This window comes from Nerophis ophidion, linkage group LG16 (genome assembly GCF_033978795.1).
Source record: "Nerophis ophidion isolate RoL-2023_Sa linkage group LG16, RoL_Noph_v1.0, whole genome shotgun sequence".
Classification (NCBI taxonomy): Eukaryota; Metazoa; Chordata; class Actinopteri; order Syngnathiformes; family Syngnathidae; genus Nerophis; species Nerophis ophidion.
The window spans coordinates 31920332-31941347 of NC_084626.1; the positions used below are offsets into that span (position 1 = coordinate 31920332).

The 21016-nt window shown below is 39.6% G+C and overlaps 1 protein-coding gene across 1 annotated transcript in view; it reads right to left on the reverse strand.

The window, feature by feature from the left end:
- The window catches only part of cdh4 (cadherin 4, type 1, R-cadherin (retinal)), a 706961-nt gene that overhangs the window by 682181 nt on the left and 3764 nt on the right, over positions 1–21016 (reverse strand). Inside the window, exon 2 of the mRNA XM_061874925.1 lies at positions 19408–19519. Coding sequence (XP_061730909.1) covers positions 19408–19519 — 112 coding nt within the window. The remainder of the gene's footprint in view (positions 1–19407; positions 19520–21016) is intronic.

The following is a 21016-nucleotide window of genomic DNA, read 5'->3' on the forward strand; positions in this document are numbered from 1 at the left end:
ACTTTTTGTTGGAGTAACTTTTAGAAGCTGAATAAAACAATAGGAAGACCGTGCTGAAGTGTTTAGCAGTTAAGGGGCATGATCCTACTTAAAATGTATCTTCTACAATACTGCACAATGTTTTTTTTGTTTTTTTTTTGGTTTCTTGTGCCCTGCAAAAGCTGAAGTAGTTAATAACGGCACTGCAAAAAGGCCATAAATCAAAGGCATTGGGATGAGGCCAGTGAAGAAAGGCACTTCATCTCTTTAGATATGAGAGCAAATAAAAGGGACATAAGCCCTCTTGCCTAAGCTTACTGTACTTTCCTTGAAATAAATTCCAGATAACTGTACTTTGCATGAGTCTCTGGCAGTGCAATGGTTCCGCGGATATATACCGGTACGTTGTGAAATGGGATATTTACATAGAAAGATTTAGACAATTTATTTACTTTATTTATTTATTTTTATTTTATTTTCATCCCCCACCATTGTTTACCTATATCTCAACTTTTTTGAAAGGGGCGTTGGAAGTTGGCAGGCTCGTCAACGATCCTGTTCTGTCTTCCTGTAATGTTTGATCATGTTCTGTCTTCCTGTAATGTTAATCTGATCTTCAATGGGTTTGTGCTGAACCTGTTGATTTCCCCTGGGGGATTAATAAAATATTTCTGATTCTGATTCTGATTTACACAGGTTTTATCCGGCCCACAGGATGTATGAAAATTAACCTGAAATGTTTTAATGAAATAAGCTGATGTTTGAAATGTGTCCACTAGATGTCGCAATAGCAATTTGTTGTATCTTTTTAGAAGATGCTAAATATGTAAAAAAAAAAAAAAAAAATGAATAACCACATGATTTTAGTGCAACATTCAAAGAAAATGAGCAAACTACATAAATAATTTGATTTTTATATACTTTTTTTTATCTTGATAGATTGAAAATTAACACCATTTAGTTAACTGATGAACATATCCACATGGTTTATTCTGAAAGTATAAATAACGACAAATAATGGTAGAAAACCGCCATTAACCGCAATATGTAAGTGTAAAAAACCCCCAACAACATTATGATGTGTACATTTTCAAAAAGTGCTTGCTCTATTTTTAAACAAAGAAAACAATCTGAAGTTGTCTTTATTTTTAAGTTATCATGCCAAGATTTTACCAGTACGGCCCACATCGGAGTATATTCTTTCCATGTGACCCCCGATTTAAAATTAGTTTGACACCCCTGCTTTAATTGCTTCCAAATGGTGCCTGTAACACGGCAGTAAAACGGCTGATCAAACAAAACAGAAAAGTCATTAATGTGTTTATTCATCCATTATGAGAATAATTTATTTTTAAATTTTTAATAAGGTTCAAAATGTTTGTCAGGTTTTTTTCTTCCTTGTACTTTATATACACTTTGAGTTTGAAAAGCTTTTAAAATGGATCATTGTATCTTTGCTCAAACCAGGGGTGTCAAACTAATTTTAACTCTGGTCCCAAATGGAGTAAAATCTATTACCACACGGGCCGGACTGCTAAAATCAAGGCATAATAACTTAAAAATAAAAACAACTTGAGATGGTTGTCTTTGTCTTACTTTGGCCAAAAGTAGAATAAGCCCCTTCTGAAAATTAACATATTTCAAATATTATCAAAACACTTCAAGTCAGTGAAAAATTCTGAGAAAAATAATTGGTGCTGTTTCAAAAACAGCATGAAGAACACAATGAACTTAAACTTTGTCTCAGTGTATTTACAAAGCTATTAAACTTTAAGCACTTCCTGTTTAGCATTCTCATGCTGGCAGTTCACCATTAAAAACGTGTTTGGAAAAACAACCGAGTGTTTCATTAAACCGCCGCATTGGTGACATCCGCAACTCCCACAACACATTATTTTATCATCATTCAAATCACAATGATCAAAATGGCACTCTAATAGCCTAAATCAAGGTAATACATTTAACCAATGTGAACATGGTAGATTTCATCATGAAGAAATAGAACAACAATGTAGAAAAACACATTTGTACAGTGGAGTTCAGGGTGCGCATTGTGCTGTCAACCAATTGCAAGTGCTGCATGGAACGTTAATTACAAAGATAAGAGTCATATTGTCTTGAGTCTTTTCATCTTACCGTTTCATTATTGTATTTGCTGAGTGGATAATTTTCAATGAAAGAAGGTATTGTGCGTCAATTCCATATTGTAGCCGTTAGCGAAGAAAAATCCATTGATTAGCCACACCTTTGTATAAACCGCAGGGTTCAAAGCCTGGGAGAAAAGCAGTGGTGTGTAGTCCGGAAAATACGGTAAGTCGCCAACTAGGAATTGCAGGTGGTTTTATGCTAAAGAGTATATTGGCTGAGTTTTAAGAAGGGACTTAAATGCTTCAATTGACGTAACATCTTTAACTGTTAGTGGCAGGGCATTCCACGCTTTACAGCCTGCAGACTTTTTCTGGGCTCTGGGAATCACTAATAAGCCGGCCTTCCTGGAACCTAGGTTTCTGGACGGTATGTAGGGTACAATAAAATCAGCACTATAAGATGGTGCTAAACTGTTAAATATTTTGTATGTAAGTAATAAAACCTTAAAGTCGCATCGGGAGCTAGTTCAGGTGGGCCAGCAGCTTTTGGAACCATCTGTAATATTTTAATGCTGGACAAGGGGAGACCCGAAAATAATATGTAACTGTAATTGAGACGAGATGTAACAAAAACATATCATGATATCAGAGTCGATGTTGGACAAAATGGGAATGATTTTAGTAATATTACGGATGTTGGAGTAACAACTCTCAATACGCAGCTCAAACAAGAGAGTGGGTCGAAAATAATCCAGATATTCTTTACCGAGTTGCTTCGTATAATTGTTTTAATATCGAATCTCAATGTGGTATTCTTCAAAAAGTGCCTCAGTCTAGCAGTCTAGCATTATAATTATATATTATAATAACATCAGTTTTTAGCCATCATGTCTTCAGTTTAAGAGTCTGATGTGGACAAAGCTCTGAGTCTGTCTGCCTGAGGCCAAATATTATTAAAATAAATTATTATATATGTCTTCCTTCACTCGTTATTTTCACAGTTGTATGCATTTGTATGTAAAAAATATGAAAATCGCAAATCAAATCACAATTTTGTAGAGAAAAACTGCGATTGGGTTTGAAGTCCAAATTGTGCAGCTATAATGTCTGCTCTCACTGGGATGCCGACTGATAGGATGTTCATATATTCCCGTTTAGATAAAGAGTAAATCAAAGGAGGAAATCAAAAAAAGCAATAACTTCATTGGATTTTTAAAATATATATTTCTGATAAGTATAACAAAGAGGAGGAAATGTAGGGTGTAATGTACTTATACAAAACTACATTTGATGAAAGGATCAGTGGGTTTTGTGGATTATGTACATCCGGATGTGATTAAAAATATTATTTTGATCTTGTTATTGTATCAGAATCAGAAGTACGTTATTAATCCCCGAGGGGAAATTAAGACTTTCAGCACAATCCCGTTTAAGAGCAGACAAACATTGCAGGGAGACAGAACAGGACCGCTGACGGGTCTGCCAACTTTCGGCGTATCTTAAAAAAAGGAGGGAAACCGGGGGCCGCGGGGGAAAAAATATATTCAGTCTAAGCCTGGACCCCTGGAGAGGTGGTCCAGACTGAGGCCAAGGAAAAGAAAACCTCATAGCCATAGCACACATAAACATGTGTGTGAGAGGGAAAAATCTAAGAACACAAAGGACAATTGTCACGGCGCGGGCGTAGTGGCATGCTGTTGATTGTGCTTGCAGGAGCGTATCTGTGCGCGCCACTCCGACTGCAGCCGGCAGCTGCAGTTAATCTGCAATCAGCGCACATTACAGTAATGATCTTCCTGGGCTTCTTAAGCAAGTCGAGTAATCCTGCTCTATGCTCACTTTTGCTCTCTGTGTTTTCTCTCTGTGGTGTTTGATTTGGTCCCCTGTCTTCCTTGTCCTCCCCAGCAGTCTGCATCCGTTCCCGTGTAGACGAGTTGTGCATCTCCTCAGTTCTTGTGTCTGTGCTTCCCGGGCTGCCTCCCCGATCCTCGACCCCCGCTTGGACACGGACCTTCTTCGCGCCCACACTAGCCCCTGATTTCTTGCCGGCTCACGAACCTCCGGCTCTGCCTTGTCCTTCCTGATCTTCCGCCTCTCGTTCAACACTCATGGTAACAGTCAACAGTTAATTCCTACACATAGTCACACACCATAGACTCTCTTTGATTTTGACACACAATATTCTCTAGTTTATTAATAGTATTGTTTCATTATTATATATATCATCTTGTTTATATATAATAAATGATAGAGCAACTATGCCCCCTTGTGGTCTGTGCCGTCTACACTCCCTCTGAAATCTAACAACATTAAAGCAGATCTAAATACAGCTACAAAAGTAAAACAAACAAAAACAAAAAATATTAACCAATAATATAATAATAATATATAATATATACTGAACAGTGTTATGTATAGGGTGAGTATGTATTTTATCGTTGATTAGAAATCACATTATCTAAATAATAGGGAAATAACTGATAAGCTTTTACCTCTCCCAGCACCTTTTCGGACACACTTTTATTTCTTTTTTGAATTTTATTTTAATATTACTTTTTTTAATTTTTTTATTTCAGACGACAATATTATAGTAGAGATGCTGTTTTATTGGAATCCTGATTTGTTGTTTTTGAGACATAATACTGAAATGAAAACTTAGAAACATCAAAGGTTGTCATTTAATGACCAAATCCTGGCAACATGTATAAAGTGTGTTAGACGAAGGTCTATATGACAGTGTTCTATAACGTGCAACACCTCACTGCAGTCGTTCTTGACATAAGTTCTATAGAATGTGTGTGTGTGCATGTGTGTGTGTGTGTGTGTGTGTGAGAGGGAGAGAGCGATAGGGAGAGAGGGTAAGGGAAAGAGAGAGCGATAAGGTGTCTGTCCTGGCTCTTGGAGCGAGGTGATGGTTTACACAGTGATGCACAATCACTGGAATATTTCTTTTCATGGCTTATCTCCCCTCAGCGGGAATCTGCACGAACCGCGACTGCAACCTAACTCCAATCTTGCCAGTCGGCCACAGCCTCCCGCTCCGTTCCTGCCTCAGCTCTCAGACAAACGTCTCCATCACTGCACAGCATGATTTATTCCGAACAACTCGGTGTGAGCGCAGGTACTTTTACATTGCAGAGTCGGATTTACAAATCTCAAATATGGAACACCCAATCTTGTGTAGCAAATGTAGGCTCCTCCACTTTCTCAGTTGGCAGACATGCCAGACACAGGTTAAGATCTTCAAGAGGCAACAAAACACATAACACTGATTAAAGCGATTATGACACTCAAGGATCAGCCCGTTGCATAAACACTCTATGCCAGGGGTGTCAAACGTACGGCCCGACAGCCGAATCACGCCCGCCAACAGGTTTTATGAGTTTGCTTGGTTTAAAAATTATTGCTGTTCTAAATGTGTCCACAGGATGTCGCAATAGCAATTATTTGTATCCTTGTAGATGATGCTACATATGTACAAAATAAACCACGTGGTGAGAGTACATCCATTGAGGAAAGTGATCAAATTAGATAAATAACATACTGTCATCATCTATCAACAGTTTGTTTACATGTGAAAGCTTCCACTCCTTTGTCTCATTTTGTCCATCAAACATTTTATACTGTGCATTTGTTGATATTCTTGACTTGTTAGAGTGCTGATCAGGCTTATTTGGTCCGTGCATGACTGCAAGTTAATCAATGCTAACATGCTATTTAGGCTAGCTGTTTGTACATATTGCATCATTATGTCTTATTTGTATGTTTTTTTGACCTTATTTAATATCCTTTACTTTTATCCTCTTTGTATATAATTTAGTTTTGCATGTCTCATGACAGGGGGCTTCACGGTGGAAGAGGGGTTAGTGTGTCTGCCTCACAATACGAAGGTCCTGCAGTCCTGGGTTCAATCCCAGGCTCGGGATCTTTCTGTGTGGAGTTTGCATGTCCGCCCTGTGACTGCGTGGGTTCCCTCCGGGTACTCCGGCTTCCTCCCACCTCCAAAGACATGCACCTGGGGATAGGTTGATTGGCAGCACTAAATTGGCCCTAGTGTGTGAATGTGAGTGTGAATGTTGTCTGTCTCTCTGTGTTGGCCCTGCGAAGAGGTGGCGACTTGTGCAGGGTGTATCCTGCCTTCCGCCCGATTGTAGCTGAGCTAGGCACCAGCACCCCCCCGCGACCCCCAAAGGGGAATAAGCGGTAGAAAATGGATGGGTGGATGTCTCATGACACATTATCTGTATGTAATATTGGCTGCATTTCAGATTGTTGTTTGCGTGCCATGTTGTTCCAGACCACAGCAAACATTAGCAAGATTTATGTCAACAAAGATTTGCTTAAGCCTGTGATATATAAGTCATTTTGATAGTAGGATTAAATAGCTAATATAGACACTTAAGTCATGTGTTGTGTTCCTTATGAGACTTATATACGGCTTTTCATTTTTTCGGATTAGTTTTTTGTATTTTTGGTCCAATACGGCTCTTTCAACGTTTTGGGTTGTTGATCCCTGGGTTAATGCAAGCAGAAATGTTGTTGTTTACACTATTTCACTTGTTTTTTCTTAAAACACACATGGATGCTATAAAATGTGTTTTATGTGATTACTGGAATAATTAAACAAATTATTTGATGGATTACCCGAGTATTGAAATAATGCAAAGCTGCAGCCCTGAAACAATGTTTTAGTATAGCAGGCTTTGTACACCTTTTCCATGGCCGAATTCAAACCCTTTTTAAGGACTTTCAAGATCAATTTTCCAGTGTTTCCAGTACCTTTCAAAAGGAAAAAACAGTGTGAATCAATCCATAGCCTTGTTGTTTGAGGTCACCAATTGCTTTCTGTAGGAAAAATACAGAAAATCTGCTGAAACCTAAACCTAACATTGAACCAGCAGTTATCATTCTCTGAATGGGGCATAGAAAATGAAGCAGTATTTCTGCAGACTATTCAATGTCATTGGTGTTTGCAAACGTTGTTTACTTTTTTGTTTGTGTCATCATCCTTCATGTATACATCATTCCGTACAAGAAATAACATTAATTATGGTTGTTTACTTGTTTGTTCGTATCATAATTCATGCGTACATCATGTTCAATAAAACGACAACCTCCCGGCATGATGGGCCGATGCACCACTGTCCTTTTGGACAACAACCTAATGTAAGGGCTGGTGCAAAGCCAACAGATCAAGCGTGTAGCTTTAATTTTTATAGGCTTGACTGAAATGAGATGTTCTTATTTAAACGGGGATAGCAGGTCCATTCTATGTGTTATACTTGATCATTTCGCGATATTGCCATATTTTTGCTGAAAGGATTTAGTAGAGAAAATCGACGATAAAGTTCGCCACTTTTTGTACTTCCTGAAAAAGCCTCGCCTTTACCGGACGTCGCAGACTTATTCACATTGATTTTAATGGGAGCCTCCGACAAAAACAGTTATTCGGACCGAGAAAACGACAATTTCCCCATTAATTTGAGCGAGGATGAAAGATTCATGTTTGAGGATATTGTTAACGACAGACTAGGAAAAAAAACAAAAAAAAAACGCGATAGGATTGGTACGTATTCCGATGTTTTTAGACACATTTACTAACATAATTCTGGAAAATCCCTTATCTTTCTATTGTGTTGCTAGTGTTTTAGTGAGTTTAATGTTACCTGATAGTCGGAGGGGTTCGTCCACGGGTGTATTGACGCCATGTCTCACGGGTGTAGACGGCAGCTGTACGGACGACACAAGCTCAGCTGATATCAGGTAAGTGGCGACTTTTTAACGACAATTTTCTCGCCGAAACCTGCTGGTTGACATTCGGTTGATATCCATGTCTGCTTGACCGCGCTCTGATCCATAGTAAAGTTTCAGCTCCGGGAATTCTAAACAAGGAATCACCATGTGTTTGTGTGGCTAAAGGCTAAAGCTTCCCAACTCCATCTTTTGTACTATGACTTCTGCAATATTAATTGAACAAATTGCAAAAGATTCAGCAACACAGATCTCCAAAATACTGTATAACTATGCCGTTAAAGCAGACGACTTTTAGCTGTGTGTGTGCGTAGCGCTCATACTTCCTAAAAACGAGTGACGTCCTAAGTATATGTCATCATTACACAAGGTTTCCAAGACGAAACTCCCGGGAAATTTAAAATTGTAATTTAGTAAACTAAAAAATCCGTATTGGCATGTGTTGCAATGTTAATATTTCATCATTGATATATAAACTATCAGACTGTGTGGTCGGTAGTAGTGGGTTTCAGTAGGCCTTTAAGGAAACTTGTTTTTTTTTTTCATTTTATAATTAGCCTACTGAGTCAGACTGCTGAGAAATATGATGAACATTTCCAAGCATTTAAAAAGCACTTGGAACCCGACTTAAACAAGTTGAAAAACTTATTCGGATGTTACCATTTAGTGGTCAATTGTACGGAATATGTACTGTACTGTGCAATCTACGATTAAAACTCTCAATCAATCAATCAATTCACCCACAATTCAAGCATTTTTCAAACCTTAAAAACACAACATTAAAATCCAAGCATTTTCAAGGTTTTTAAGCACCTGTACGAACCCTGTATAACATGGGTGTCAAACTGGCCCGCCGTGTACTTTCATTTGGCCCTTGAGTTAATATCAAATTAAGATTAGAGCTGGCCCGCCGGTATTAAACAGGGTCGATGCCTCTGTAACACTGCATTCACCGCTGATACACATACTTGCCAACCCTCACGATTTTCCCGGGAGACTCCGAATTTCTCCCGATTTCCACCCGGCCAACAATATTGGGGGCGTGCCTTGAAGGCACTGCCTTTAGCGTCCTCTACAGCCTGTCGACACGTCCGCTTTTACGCCATACAAACAACGTGCCGGCCCAGTCACAGAATATATGCGGCTTTAACACACACAAGTGAATGCAAGGCATAATTGATCACCAGCCATAAGGGTCACACTGAGGGTGGCCGTATAAACAACTTTAACAGGCGGCATAGCTCGGTTGGTAGAGTGGCCGTGCCGGCAACTTGAAGGTTGCAGGTTCGATTCCCGCTTCCGCCATCCTAGTCACTGCCGTTGTGTCCTTGGGCGGGACACTTTACCCACCTGCTCCCAGTGCCACCCACACTGGTTTAAATGTAGCTTAGATATTGTAAAGCGCTTTGGGTCACTAGAGAAAAGCGCTATATAAAAATAATTCACTTCACTTTACTAACACTTTTACAAATATGCGCCACACTGTGAAGCCACACCAAACAAGAATGACAAACACATTTCGGGAGAACATCCGCACGGTAGCACAACATAAACTCAACAGAAGAAATACCCAGAATATCTTGCAGCACTAACTCTTCCGGGACGCTACAATATACACCCCTGCTACCACCAAACCCCGCTCTCCCAATTTTAATTTTAATTTTATTTGATATGCTATTGCTTTTTTTAATAATTATCATAATTTGAAACTCGATTTTGTACGTCACTATAAAGTTATATAAGCCTTGCTTGTTTAATATTCAATGCGAAACTGCTTTGGGTCCCTATTAAAAGGTTAATTTGTTCAACCTTGGCCCGCGGCTTTGTTCAGTTTTGAATTTTGGCCCATTCTGTATTTGAGTTTGACACCCCTGCTGTATAAGAACTGAAATGAAAACGAAAGTAAATACGCAATTTCACAATGTTGTGTTTAATCACAGACCAGACCTGATTAATGGAGAATAGGGTCAATTAGTGGTAACCTAAAACACGATGCAATCACATACTGTAAACACCATCCACACGTGAAAACAGAACAACTCCCATTTTACCTCAGCTTCAGGCGGAATGCAACGAAAAAACACAAGCTTGGTTCACACCGAGTCTGCTGGGCCACAGTTCTTTGGTCCTTCCCCCATCGCTCACTGTCATACTCTCCAGGGAGACAACAGCCACGGCTTCCCAGTGGCCGGGCAGCCCCCACTCCCCAGCTTTGCGTCACAACCCGGACCCTCCGTTATATCATCCCTGACCCATTCCTTTGCTAGGATCCTGACAGTTTCAGGTTATACAAACAATGTTGTGGTGTTACTATTAAAAAAAAGGATTCCTCTCGTTTAGTGTCTCGCTATATAGAATACGGGCCTTCTGAAAAAGAACATTACGCGATTGCACATTAATCATTGCACAAGAGCTGATGCGGCGCAACGCTTTTGAGTGGCCGATTGGGAGAACTTTATGGTTCCCGGATTTAAAAAAGTAGGCGCTGATGTATCACCTTGCTGTATTTGAGCTTCCCTGCAACGTTATAACTTGACGTTGAGTGTGACAGGCAATAGCTGCATGTGTGAAATCAAGACACATCATCACTGCGGTGGATGTGTTCTATCTGGTCAGCATCGTTTGGGTCAAAAAGTACACCTCGGCCCGATTCCGAACAGGCAGAAACTTTTGAGACTGGAGGACCTTCAGGCTAACTTGCTCCCAACTGACCAGTGGTGCAATCCTCCTCTGCCTCCAAAGTAACAAAATCAACTGAAGAATAATTCAGTTGTTTTCCCGGGAGCCGCAAACTGTTCAAACGGCAATGCAATGAAAATGCCATATTTTCACAGTATATGTAGTTTTACTCAACAATAGCTAAATATTGGACGACAAGAGGATAACCAATCAATCAATCAATGTTTACTTATATAGCCCTAAATCACTAGTGTCTCAAAGGGCTGCACAAACCACCACGACATCCTCGGTAGGCCCACAAAAGGGCAAGGAAAACTCACACCCAGTGGGACATCGGTGACAATAATGACCCAGTGGGACGTCGGTGACAATGATGACTATGAGAACCTTGGAGAGGAGGAAAGCAATGGATGTCGAGCGGGTCTAACATGATACTGTGAAAGTTCAATCCACAATGGATCCAACACAGTCGCGAGAGTCCAGTCCAAAGCGGATCCAACACAGCAGCGAGAGTCCCGTTCACAGCAGAGCCAGCAGGAAACCATCCCAAGCGGAGGCGGATCAGCATCGCAGAGATCTCCCCAGCCGATACACAGGCAAGCAGTACATGGCCACCGGATCGGACCGGACCCCCTCCACAAGGGAGAGTGGGACATAGAAGAAAAAGAAAAGAAACGGCAGATCAACTGGTCTAAAAAGGGAGTCTATTTAAAGGCTAGAGTATACAAATGAGTTTTAAGGTGAGACTTAAATGCTTCTACTGAGGTGGCATCTCGAACTGTTACCGGGAGGGCATTCCAGAGTACTGGAGCCCGAACGGAAAACGCTCTATAGCCCGCAGACTTTTTTTGGGCTTTGGGAATCACTAACAAGCCGGAGTCCTTTGAACGCAGATTTCTTGCCGGGACATATGGTACAATACAATCGGCAAGATAGGATGGAGCTAGACCGTGTAGTATTTTATACGTAAGTAGTAAAACCTTAAAGTCACATCTTAAGTGCACAGGAAGCCAGTGCAGGTGAGCCAGTACAGGCGTAATGTGATCAAACTTTCTTGTTCTTGTCAAAAGTCTAGCAGCCGCATTTTGTACCAACTGTAATCTTTTAATGCTAGACATGGGGAGACCCGAAAATAATACGTTACAGTAGTCGAGGCGAGACGTAACAAACGCATGGATAATGATCTCAGCGTCTTTAGTGGACAGAATGGAGCGAATTTTTGCGATATTACGGAGATGAAAGAAGGCCGTTTTAGTAACGCTTTTAATGTGTGCCTCAAAGGAGAGAGTTGGGTCGAAGATAATACTCAGATTCTTTACCGTGTCACCTTGTTTAATTGTTTGGTTGTCAAATGTTAGAGTTGTATTATTAAATAGAGGTCGGTGTCTAGCAGGACCTATAATCAGCATTTCCGTTTTTTTGGCGTTGAGTTGCAACGTAATGGAAATGTTGAGACTCTGCACTGCTATTATAATACAACAACATGGGATGCAACCTAACATCACTAAAACCAAAATTGTCCGATCAAAGTCAATACAGCGTTACCTCGGCTTGTGAGGGCCCCAGCTCACAAGTTCCTTGGGATACGAGCTGTCTTTCTGTTAATTGGGTCGCGGGTTTGGGTTCTGAGCCTCCCTACTGCTCGTTGGTGTAGAGAACATGACAGTTAACCCCGTAAAATCAGACCAATATAAATAATTATATACATGTATATATATATGCATATAACATACATATATATGTATAGATATCTATATACAGTCAAGGTTACTGTGGTTTATCCATTATACAGTGTTCAATACCGGGGTAGAGCGGAATATATACAGTACTTTAGGTCAGGAAAAACACAAAGACTATATATATATATATATATATATATATATATATATATATATATATGTATATTTACATATATATGTATATATATATATATATTTATATATATGTATATATATACACGAACACACACACATATACATATGTATATATACATACATATGTATCTGTATGTATATATATATGTATATATACACGAACACACACATATATACAGATATATACACATATATACAAATATACACATATGTATACAGATATATCAAAAATATACAGTGTTTTACTGAAATATGGACTTTTGTCGAGGCTTGAACTAATTATTCATGTTTACATTGATTTTTATGGGAAACTGCTTCAATATACCAACGTTTCGGTTGGCAAACCATGTTGAAGAACCAATTGGGTTTGTAGATAAAGTTCCACCGTACATTACTATTACATTATTTCATAAAATTACAGTAGCTGTTGGTATTCTATTATATTTTTGATATGTTCTTTATTTTATACTATATTTGCTATATACCCTTTACACGTGTTATCTATACGTTTATTTTTCATATTCAATAGCATGTTACATGTTAAAACTGTTGTGTTTTTGGGCGTCTTAGAACAAAATCATTTCAAATTATTTCAATGGGGAACGTTGATTTAAGATACAGTATTTTGGGACCCAAATATACTCTTAAAGAGAGGTACCATTATTTACTTTTTAAATTCAATCTCAGTTCTGTACACTGCTGCTGGAATTTTAATTACCCAGAGGGAACTCTCCTGAACAAATCAATAAAGTACTATCTATCTATGTATCTAACTGTTGCGATCCGCTGTTCGGATCTTTACATGTTCTTGTTTATTGTTCCTTTTTGGTATCACTCTGTTGTTTGACGTCCTTATTTCCTGTTTAGTCTGTCACCATGGTAGCTCATTAGTCCACCTGCCCCTTGCTATCCACGCACACCTGTTTCTTGTAATCACCTCCCTTATTTAAGCTCGCCCCTTTTCGTTCTTCACTCTGGGTTCCTAATTTGCTTATATGCAACACGTGACAACTGCTATTTTTCATTATTACTCGCTGGCTTTCATGCTACGTTTATTGCTTGTTCTTAGCTCTCATGCAAAATGTTTTGTTTTCCCTTTTGTGTGCCTTCGTGCCAAGTTTAGTGTTTTTCCGGTTATTATTCGTAGCCTCCATGCTAGCGCCATTTGTTTACCTTTTTCTATTAGCACCGGTGTTTTTGCTCTAGCCTGTTTTACTACTTTAATAAATCCTTTATTTCTTACCTTTTGCTGAGTTCTTGCCGACGCATCCTTGGAATGCGTCGCCAGGCCAACCAGACATTAAACTAACACTGTATAGACTTAATATTTTAATACCTGCTCCTCATTCTGTTCCTGTTTTGTCCTTTTTCGCTAGTTTTATCGAGAAATGTCCCGATCCAATGTTGGATCGGGACATTGGATATCCGATGTCCAATATCCAATTGGATATCAGCTCAAAAACGAAAAACAGGTACGGTATTGCATTATATGGGCCAACATCTAAAATGTCCTATAGAAAAACTCCAACAAGCAGTCTGTTCTCCTACTAAAGTCCCCTTGTATGTCAGATAACAACTTTTATCCATTTGATAGCCTTTTAGGACTCTTTACTTTCAAACATTGTAAAACTAAACACAGAAATAAAGTATGTCAATATAACTTTCAAGAGGTACAAAACAACTTCACTGAGACGTTCCAACATTAAAGACATTGTTGAGTTGTGGTCCTTTTACTTCTTAGATGAGGCACAATACAAAAATGCTCATGCTGCCGGAAGCGCACAAGAAGCGCAAAGCAAACTTGGCATAGCAAAATAACATGAACCATGGTTGTAGCATGAGGCTACCATGATAAACTGGCAGAAGCATAGATTGCACCGAACGTAGCTGGCATTGATCCCCCAAGACCTGGCGGGGTAAGACAGGTGTAAGAAGTCCTGTGATTAGTTATTAGCAGCATGTGAGAACAATAATTGCTAATCATTGGTAGATGGTGAAAAAACCAAACCAAAGTAAGAGCGCAAGACAAAAACTAAATTACTACACACCGGAAAACACTAAAAAACTCAAAATAAGCACAGCATGATGTGACAGGTGGTGACAGTACACCTATTTTGATACAAGAGCTATAGCGATGCATGGTTGGTTATGGTTTGAATTCATATCCAACAAATGCGAGAACGACTTTTTACCGTCAATATCAGCTGCTGAGTTTCATTGTGTTCTGTTACTGGTGTGCCTCGGGATTTTTTTCAATTAAAAAAATGTGCCTTTGCTCTGAAAATGTTGAAAACACTGGTAAATATTATATAAAAATATAATATAATCAAATAATATATCAGTATATATTATATACTGAACATGTATTATGTAAATATTACATATATGTTATTAAAGTTAAAGTTAAAAAAACAATGATTGACACACACAAACTAGGTGTGGCAAAATTATATTTAAAGGGGAACATTATCACAATTTCAGAAGGGTTAAAACCAATAAAAATCAGTTCCCAGTGGCTTATTTTTGAAGTTTTTTTCCAAATTATACTCGTCATGGAATATTCCGAAAAAAGGCTGTAAAGTGCCTGATTTTCGCTATCTGTAAATCCACCCGTCCATTTTCCTGTGACGTCACTGCGTGACGCCAATACAAACAAACATGGCGGATAGAACAGAAATATATAGCGTCATTAGCTCGGATTCAGACTCGGATTTCAGCGGCTTAAGCGATTCAACGGATTACGCATGTATTGAAACGGATGGTTGGAGTGTGGAGGCAGATAGCGAAAACGAAATTGAAGAAGAAACTGAAGCTATTGAGCGAATAGTTATTGAAGCTATTCGCTCAATACCTATAGGTATAGCTATAGCTATTGAAGCTATTTGGCGATCGCCTTCTAACCAACGATTGCATCTTCTGACGACTGGAGCAACTTAAATCCGTCGATTGGTAAGTGTTTGTTTGGCATTAAATGTGGGTGGAGGGAAAGGCTGGATGCAAATATAGCTACAAATAAGGCATAACGATGCAATATGTACATACAGCTAACCTAAATAGCATGTTAGCATCAATTAGCATGCCGTGCTAATCGATACACACTCCACGTCCCTGATCGTGTTGTTACACCCTCCGACAACACACCGACAAGCCATGATGTCTCCAAGGTACAGAAAACAGTCAAAAAAAATGAAAACAATGGGCTGATTTGACTTGCCGTGTGTAATGTGTTTGAGAAAATGGCGGATTGCTTCCCGTTGTAACGTCACGGGTGAAAGGTCATCGCTCCGACAGCGAACAATTGAAAGGCGTTTAAATCGGCAAATATACCCTTTTAGAGTTCAGAAAACGGTTAAAAAAAACATGGTCTATTTTCTGCAACATCAAGGTATATATTGACGCTTACATAGGTCTGGTGATAATGTTCCCCTTTAATATTGCTACTATGGTACATTTTTGGTGTACTTTATACTTCCATTATCCTTTCCATCCTTACACTTTCCATCCTTTGTAACTGAGCTACTGTGTGGAACAATTTCTATTAAGTTTGTCTAAGTCTAACAAGACATGTTTTGAAGTGACAGGTCATGACAGAAATGCACTAAAACAAATCTGCTAGCTCGATGCTAATTTACAATGGATTCCCCCTTTACACGCTACATATTAGCATTGATAACTTTGCAAGGCAATTTCAACTCCTCATTTCCCAATCCAAACTACAGTACAACTAAAATGCAAGTTACAATCAAACAACTGTGTTAAGATCCGTACGCGGATTTTCTCATATTATTGTTGTTTCTCTTCCATTTTCATATGACTCTGCTGTTTAACATGCTTATTTCCTGTTTTTGTTCATTACCATGATTACTCATCAGCTACTCACGGTCTCGAACACCTGCTACAGATAATCATCGTCACTTTATAAGCTGTCCTCTTTTGTTTGTTCAGCCTGGGTTCATAATTTGCTTTTCACGCAAATATACATACTTTCATGTATGTATATTCTCGCTAAGCTTTTCACGCTAGCCATTGTTCATTCCAGTTCTCATGCTGAATGTTTTGTTTTCTCTTTTGTGCCTACGGGTCAGTTTAGTTTGCATTTTGTATCACCTAGTTCTCATACAAGCGTCTTTGGTTTCCTTTTGTAAGCTCCAGTGTTTTGTTTCTTAGATCTTTTTTGTAGAATAAATCTGTTAAAATTTACCTTTGCTGTTTTCAATTTTGACGCATCCTCGAGGGAATCGAACCCGGTACCACGATGGCACACAGGCGTAATAGTATGAACCCAGGCTGAACAAACAAAAGAGGACGGCTTATGAAGTCACGGTGATTATCCGTAGCAGGTGTGCGGGGCCGTGAGTAGCAGGTGAACTGATGAGTAACCATGGTAATGAACAAAAACAGGAAATAAGCATGTTAAACAGCAGAGTCATATGAAAATGGAACAGAAACAACAATAATATGAGAAAATCCGCGTACAGATCTTAACAAACTGATGTGTAATAAGAACAATACTTACAGTATTACCACTTTGTAGGCAAAACAAAAACTGGCTCATTTACCTACCGTATTTTTCGGACTATAAGTCGCAATTTTTTTCATAGTTTGGCCGGGGGTGCGACTTATACTCAGGAGCGACTTTTGTATGACATTATTAGCACAGTACCGTAAAATATCAAATAATATTATTTAGCTCATTCACGTAAGAGACTAGACGTATAAGATTTCATGGGATTTAGCGATTAGGAGTGACAGATTGTTTGGTAAACGTATAGCATGTTCTATATTTTATAGTTATTTGAATGACTCTTACCATAATATGTTACGTAGGGCTGTAACGGTACACAAAAATTTCGGTTCGGTACATACCTCGGTTTATAGGTCACGGTTCAGTTCATTTTCGGTACAGTAAGAAAACAACAAAATATACATTTTTTGGTTATTTATTTACCAAATTTGTAAACAATAGCTTTATCCTTTTAACATTGGGAACACTATAATAATTATGCCCACGTTAATCCACATTAAACTGCCTCAAGTTGTTGCTTTGATTAAATAAAATGACAAAACCTTTCTTCTGCATATAAAAAGTGCAACATTAAACAGTTTCAAGTCAACTCATCATGCTTAATTTATTACAGCATTTGGGAAGCCTGTAGTTGACTTTTATTATCTACACACACACATGCACACACACGCACGCACACACACACACACGCACACACACGCACATGCACACACAGCAAAATGAGCTAACGTAACGCTAAAAGCTAATTAGCCTTCATCTCAGCTATGAGCGAGCTGAGCTGCAGTTTAAGTTTCTAGAAGGTCAACGGGCTCATAGTGATGTTTGTAATAGTTGTGACTGGAAAGTGTTTTTTATCATTTGGGGAGAGTACGATGTCCGCCGCTCACCTGCTAAACACATATCTGCTCATCTCGACGCCGGAGCACTGACAACATGCTCTCTGAATACGCCCTGCTGATTGGCTGTTACATCGCTCTGATTACGCACTGTTGATTGGCTTTGTATGTAAATAAATGGGTTGTACTTGTATAGCGCTTTTCTACCTTCAAGGTACTCAAAGCGCTTTGACACTACTTCCACATTTAGCCATTCACACACACATTCACAAACTGATGGAGGAAGCTGCCATGCAAGGCGCCAACCAGCACCCATCAGGAGCAAGGGTGAAGTGTCTTGCTCAGGACACAACGGATGTGACGAGGTTGGTTCTAGGTGGGATTTGAACCAGTGACCCTCGGGTTGCGCACGGCCACTCTCCCACTGCGCCACGCCGTCCCCATGTAACCAATCAGATGGTTGTGTGGGCGGGACAATACTGGGTGCTCACTGCTCAGACAGAGGCAGCTGCAGAGCAGCTTGCTAAGACTTTAGTTTACAAACTCGTCCGATACACCCTCGTACCGAACCGAAAGCCCCGTACCGAAACGGTTCAATACAAATACACGTACTGTTACACCCCTAATGTTACGTTAACATACCAGGCACCTTCTCAATTGGTTATTTATGCGTCATATAACGTACACTTATTCAGCCTGTTGTTCATTATTCTTTATTTATTTTAAATTGTCTTTCAAATGTCTATTCTTGGTGTTGGGTTTTATCAAATAAATTTTCCCCAAAAATGCGACTTATATATGTTTTTTTCCTTCTTTATTAGGCATTTTCGGCAGCTGAGACTTATACTCTGGAGCGACTTATACTCCGAAAAATGCGGTACTTCCTGCCTATGGCCACACACAAATAGAACAAGCTGAAATGAGACTTCTCTAACATTCCACACTCCAAAATAAGTAAAAGTACGTATTATTTGTGCTGATATCGTATCGGACTGTCAAGGCTGCAATATACGGATCGGAAGTGAAAGAGTTGTATCGGGACATCCATAGTTTCATAGTTTCATCACTCTGTCATTTTGGAGATTCAGACATATGATTTTTGCAAAGACTCTGTTTATCCGTCCGCTATGCAAAACAAGACACTAAGCCTGGGTTGAGACTGATTCAGCAGCACTTAGAGGAGACACGCAGAATGGAATGCAGCATAATTTCTCATGGCAGGAACGAAGCTCACAGTAGATGCTGAACACTGGCTGCACTCAAAAGAAATGGAGCGAACAAAAACAGAATTGCATTTTGCCCAAAAAAAAAAAAAAAAGAACGAGACCAGCAGGGGAAAGAAATCAAAACCTCCCAATAAACAATGTTTTGTTCTTCCAGGTGTTAACATCGCGAGAAAGCAACCAGCCGTTCAAATGAGTCCACGTTGAGAGAACAAAAAGAGGAAAGGGGTTGTATTTCTGAAGTCAAGCACTTCAAATTGTGCACCTGGCGACAAATAGATACACAATGACGACCAATAATTCCGAGCCACATTGTTCGGTTCGAACGTGCACAGCACAAGACCAGAATGCACTCTGACCATCCCCAGGGCTGACGGACACCACACACACCCTGCACATCAAGCCAGGACCCGTCGTGGACAAAATGAGATCCAGGCCAGACAGCACACCTACCTTTGAGGATGTTCTGACCGTGCAGCACAACTCTGGGGACTAGCACCGTGTAGAAGTTCTGGGAGAAGCCTGATCTGCAAGAAGGTTTCACGGCCAGGCCCATCTTACTCCCCTGTGAATTAAAAGCAGGCGGCTTTGGTAAGCATCAGCAAATTGATTTCATAGACTGATTTCAGAGCCTTTTTTTAGACCGTGGCTACAGGCTATAGGGAGTGATTTACACTTCCAACACGGCCATCGTAAAGGAGGAAATCAGCATCCGGGGTAACATTTGCTCCAAAATGACCATAAGTACGCTGAATAGGTGACCTCGATAATTGTTAGTATCATCATTGCAACCGTCATAACAATTGTAATCATCATGAAAACGAAAACCTTACAGGAGAGGCTCATAAGGAGAGAAAACGTGCATTGTGCAATATCCCGAGAATTTCCCCTGACAACTGTGGGATCATTATAGACATAAACTCTGGATTAAACATTGTATGGCTAATGCAGCTAGCAGACATTGTTAGGTATCGAAGGAGATCCAAGGTAAAGTTAGAGTACCACTATTAAAGGCTTACTGAAATGAGATTTTCTTATTCAAACAGGGATAGCAGGTCCATTCTATGTGTCATACTTGATCATTTCGCAATATTGCCATATTTTTGCTGAGAGGATTTAGAAGAGAACATCCACGATAAAGTTCGCAACTTTCGGTGCTGAGAGAAAAGCCCTGCCTTTACTGGAAGTTGCAGACGATGACGTCACATGTTGATGGCTCCTCACATCCTCACATTGTTTTAAATGGGAGCCTCCAACAAAAAGTGCTAATCGGACCGAGAAAACGACAATTTCCCCATTAATTTGAGGTGTTTGAGGATATTGATGGCGACGGACTAGAAAAAAAAATGATAAAAAAAAACAAGTTAAAAAAGAAAAAAACGCGATTGCATTGGGACAGATTCCGATGTTTTAGAGACATTTACTAGGATAATTATGGGAAATCCCTTATCTTTCTATTGTGTTGCTAGTGTTTTAGTGAGTTAAATAGTACCTGATAGTCGGATGGGTGCCTTGACGCGCAGTGTCTCAGGGGAGTCGACGGCAGATATGGACGGCACAAGCTCAGCTTTTCTCCAGTAAGAACTGACTTTTTAAGCACAATTTTCTCACCGAAACCTGCTGGTTAAAAATTTGGTTGGGATCCATGTTGGTCCGATCCATAGGAAAGTTTCACCTCCAGGAATTTTAAACAAGGAATCACCGTGTGTTTGTGTGGCTAAAGGCTAAAGCTTCCCAACTCCATCTTTCTACTGTGACTTCTCCAATATTGATTGAACAAATTGCAAAAGATTCAGCAACACAGATGTCCAAAATACTGTAATTATGCCGTTAAAGCAGACGACTTTTAGCTGTGTGTGTGTGCAGTGCTCATATTTCCTTAAAACCCGTGACGTCTTGCGTACACGTCGTCATTACACGATGTTTTCAAGACGACACTCCCGGGAAATTTAAAATTGTAATTTAGCAAACTAAAAAGGCCGTATTGGCATGTGTTGCAATGTTAATATTTCATCATTGATATATAAACTATCAGACTGCGTGGTCGGTAGTAGTGGGTTTC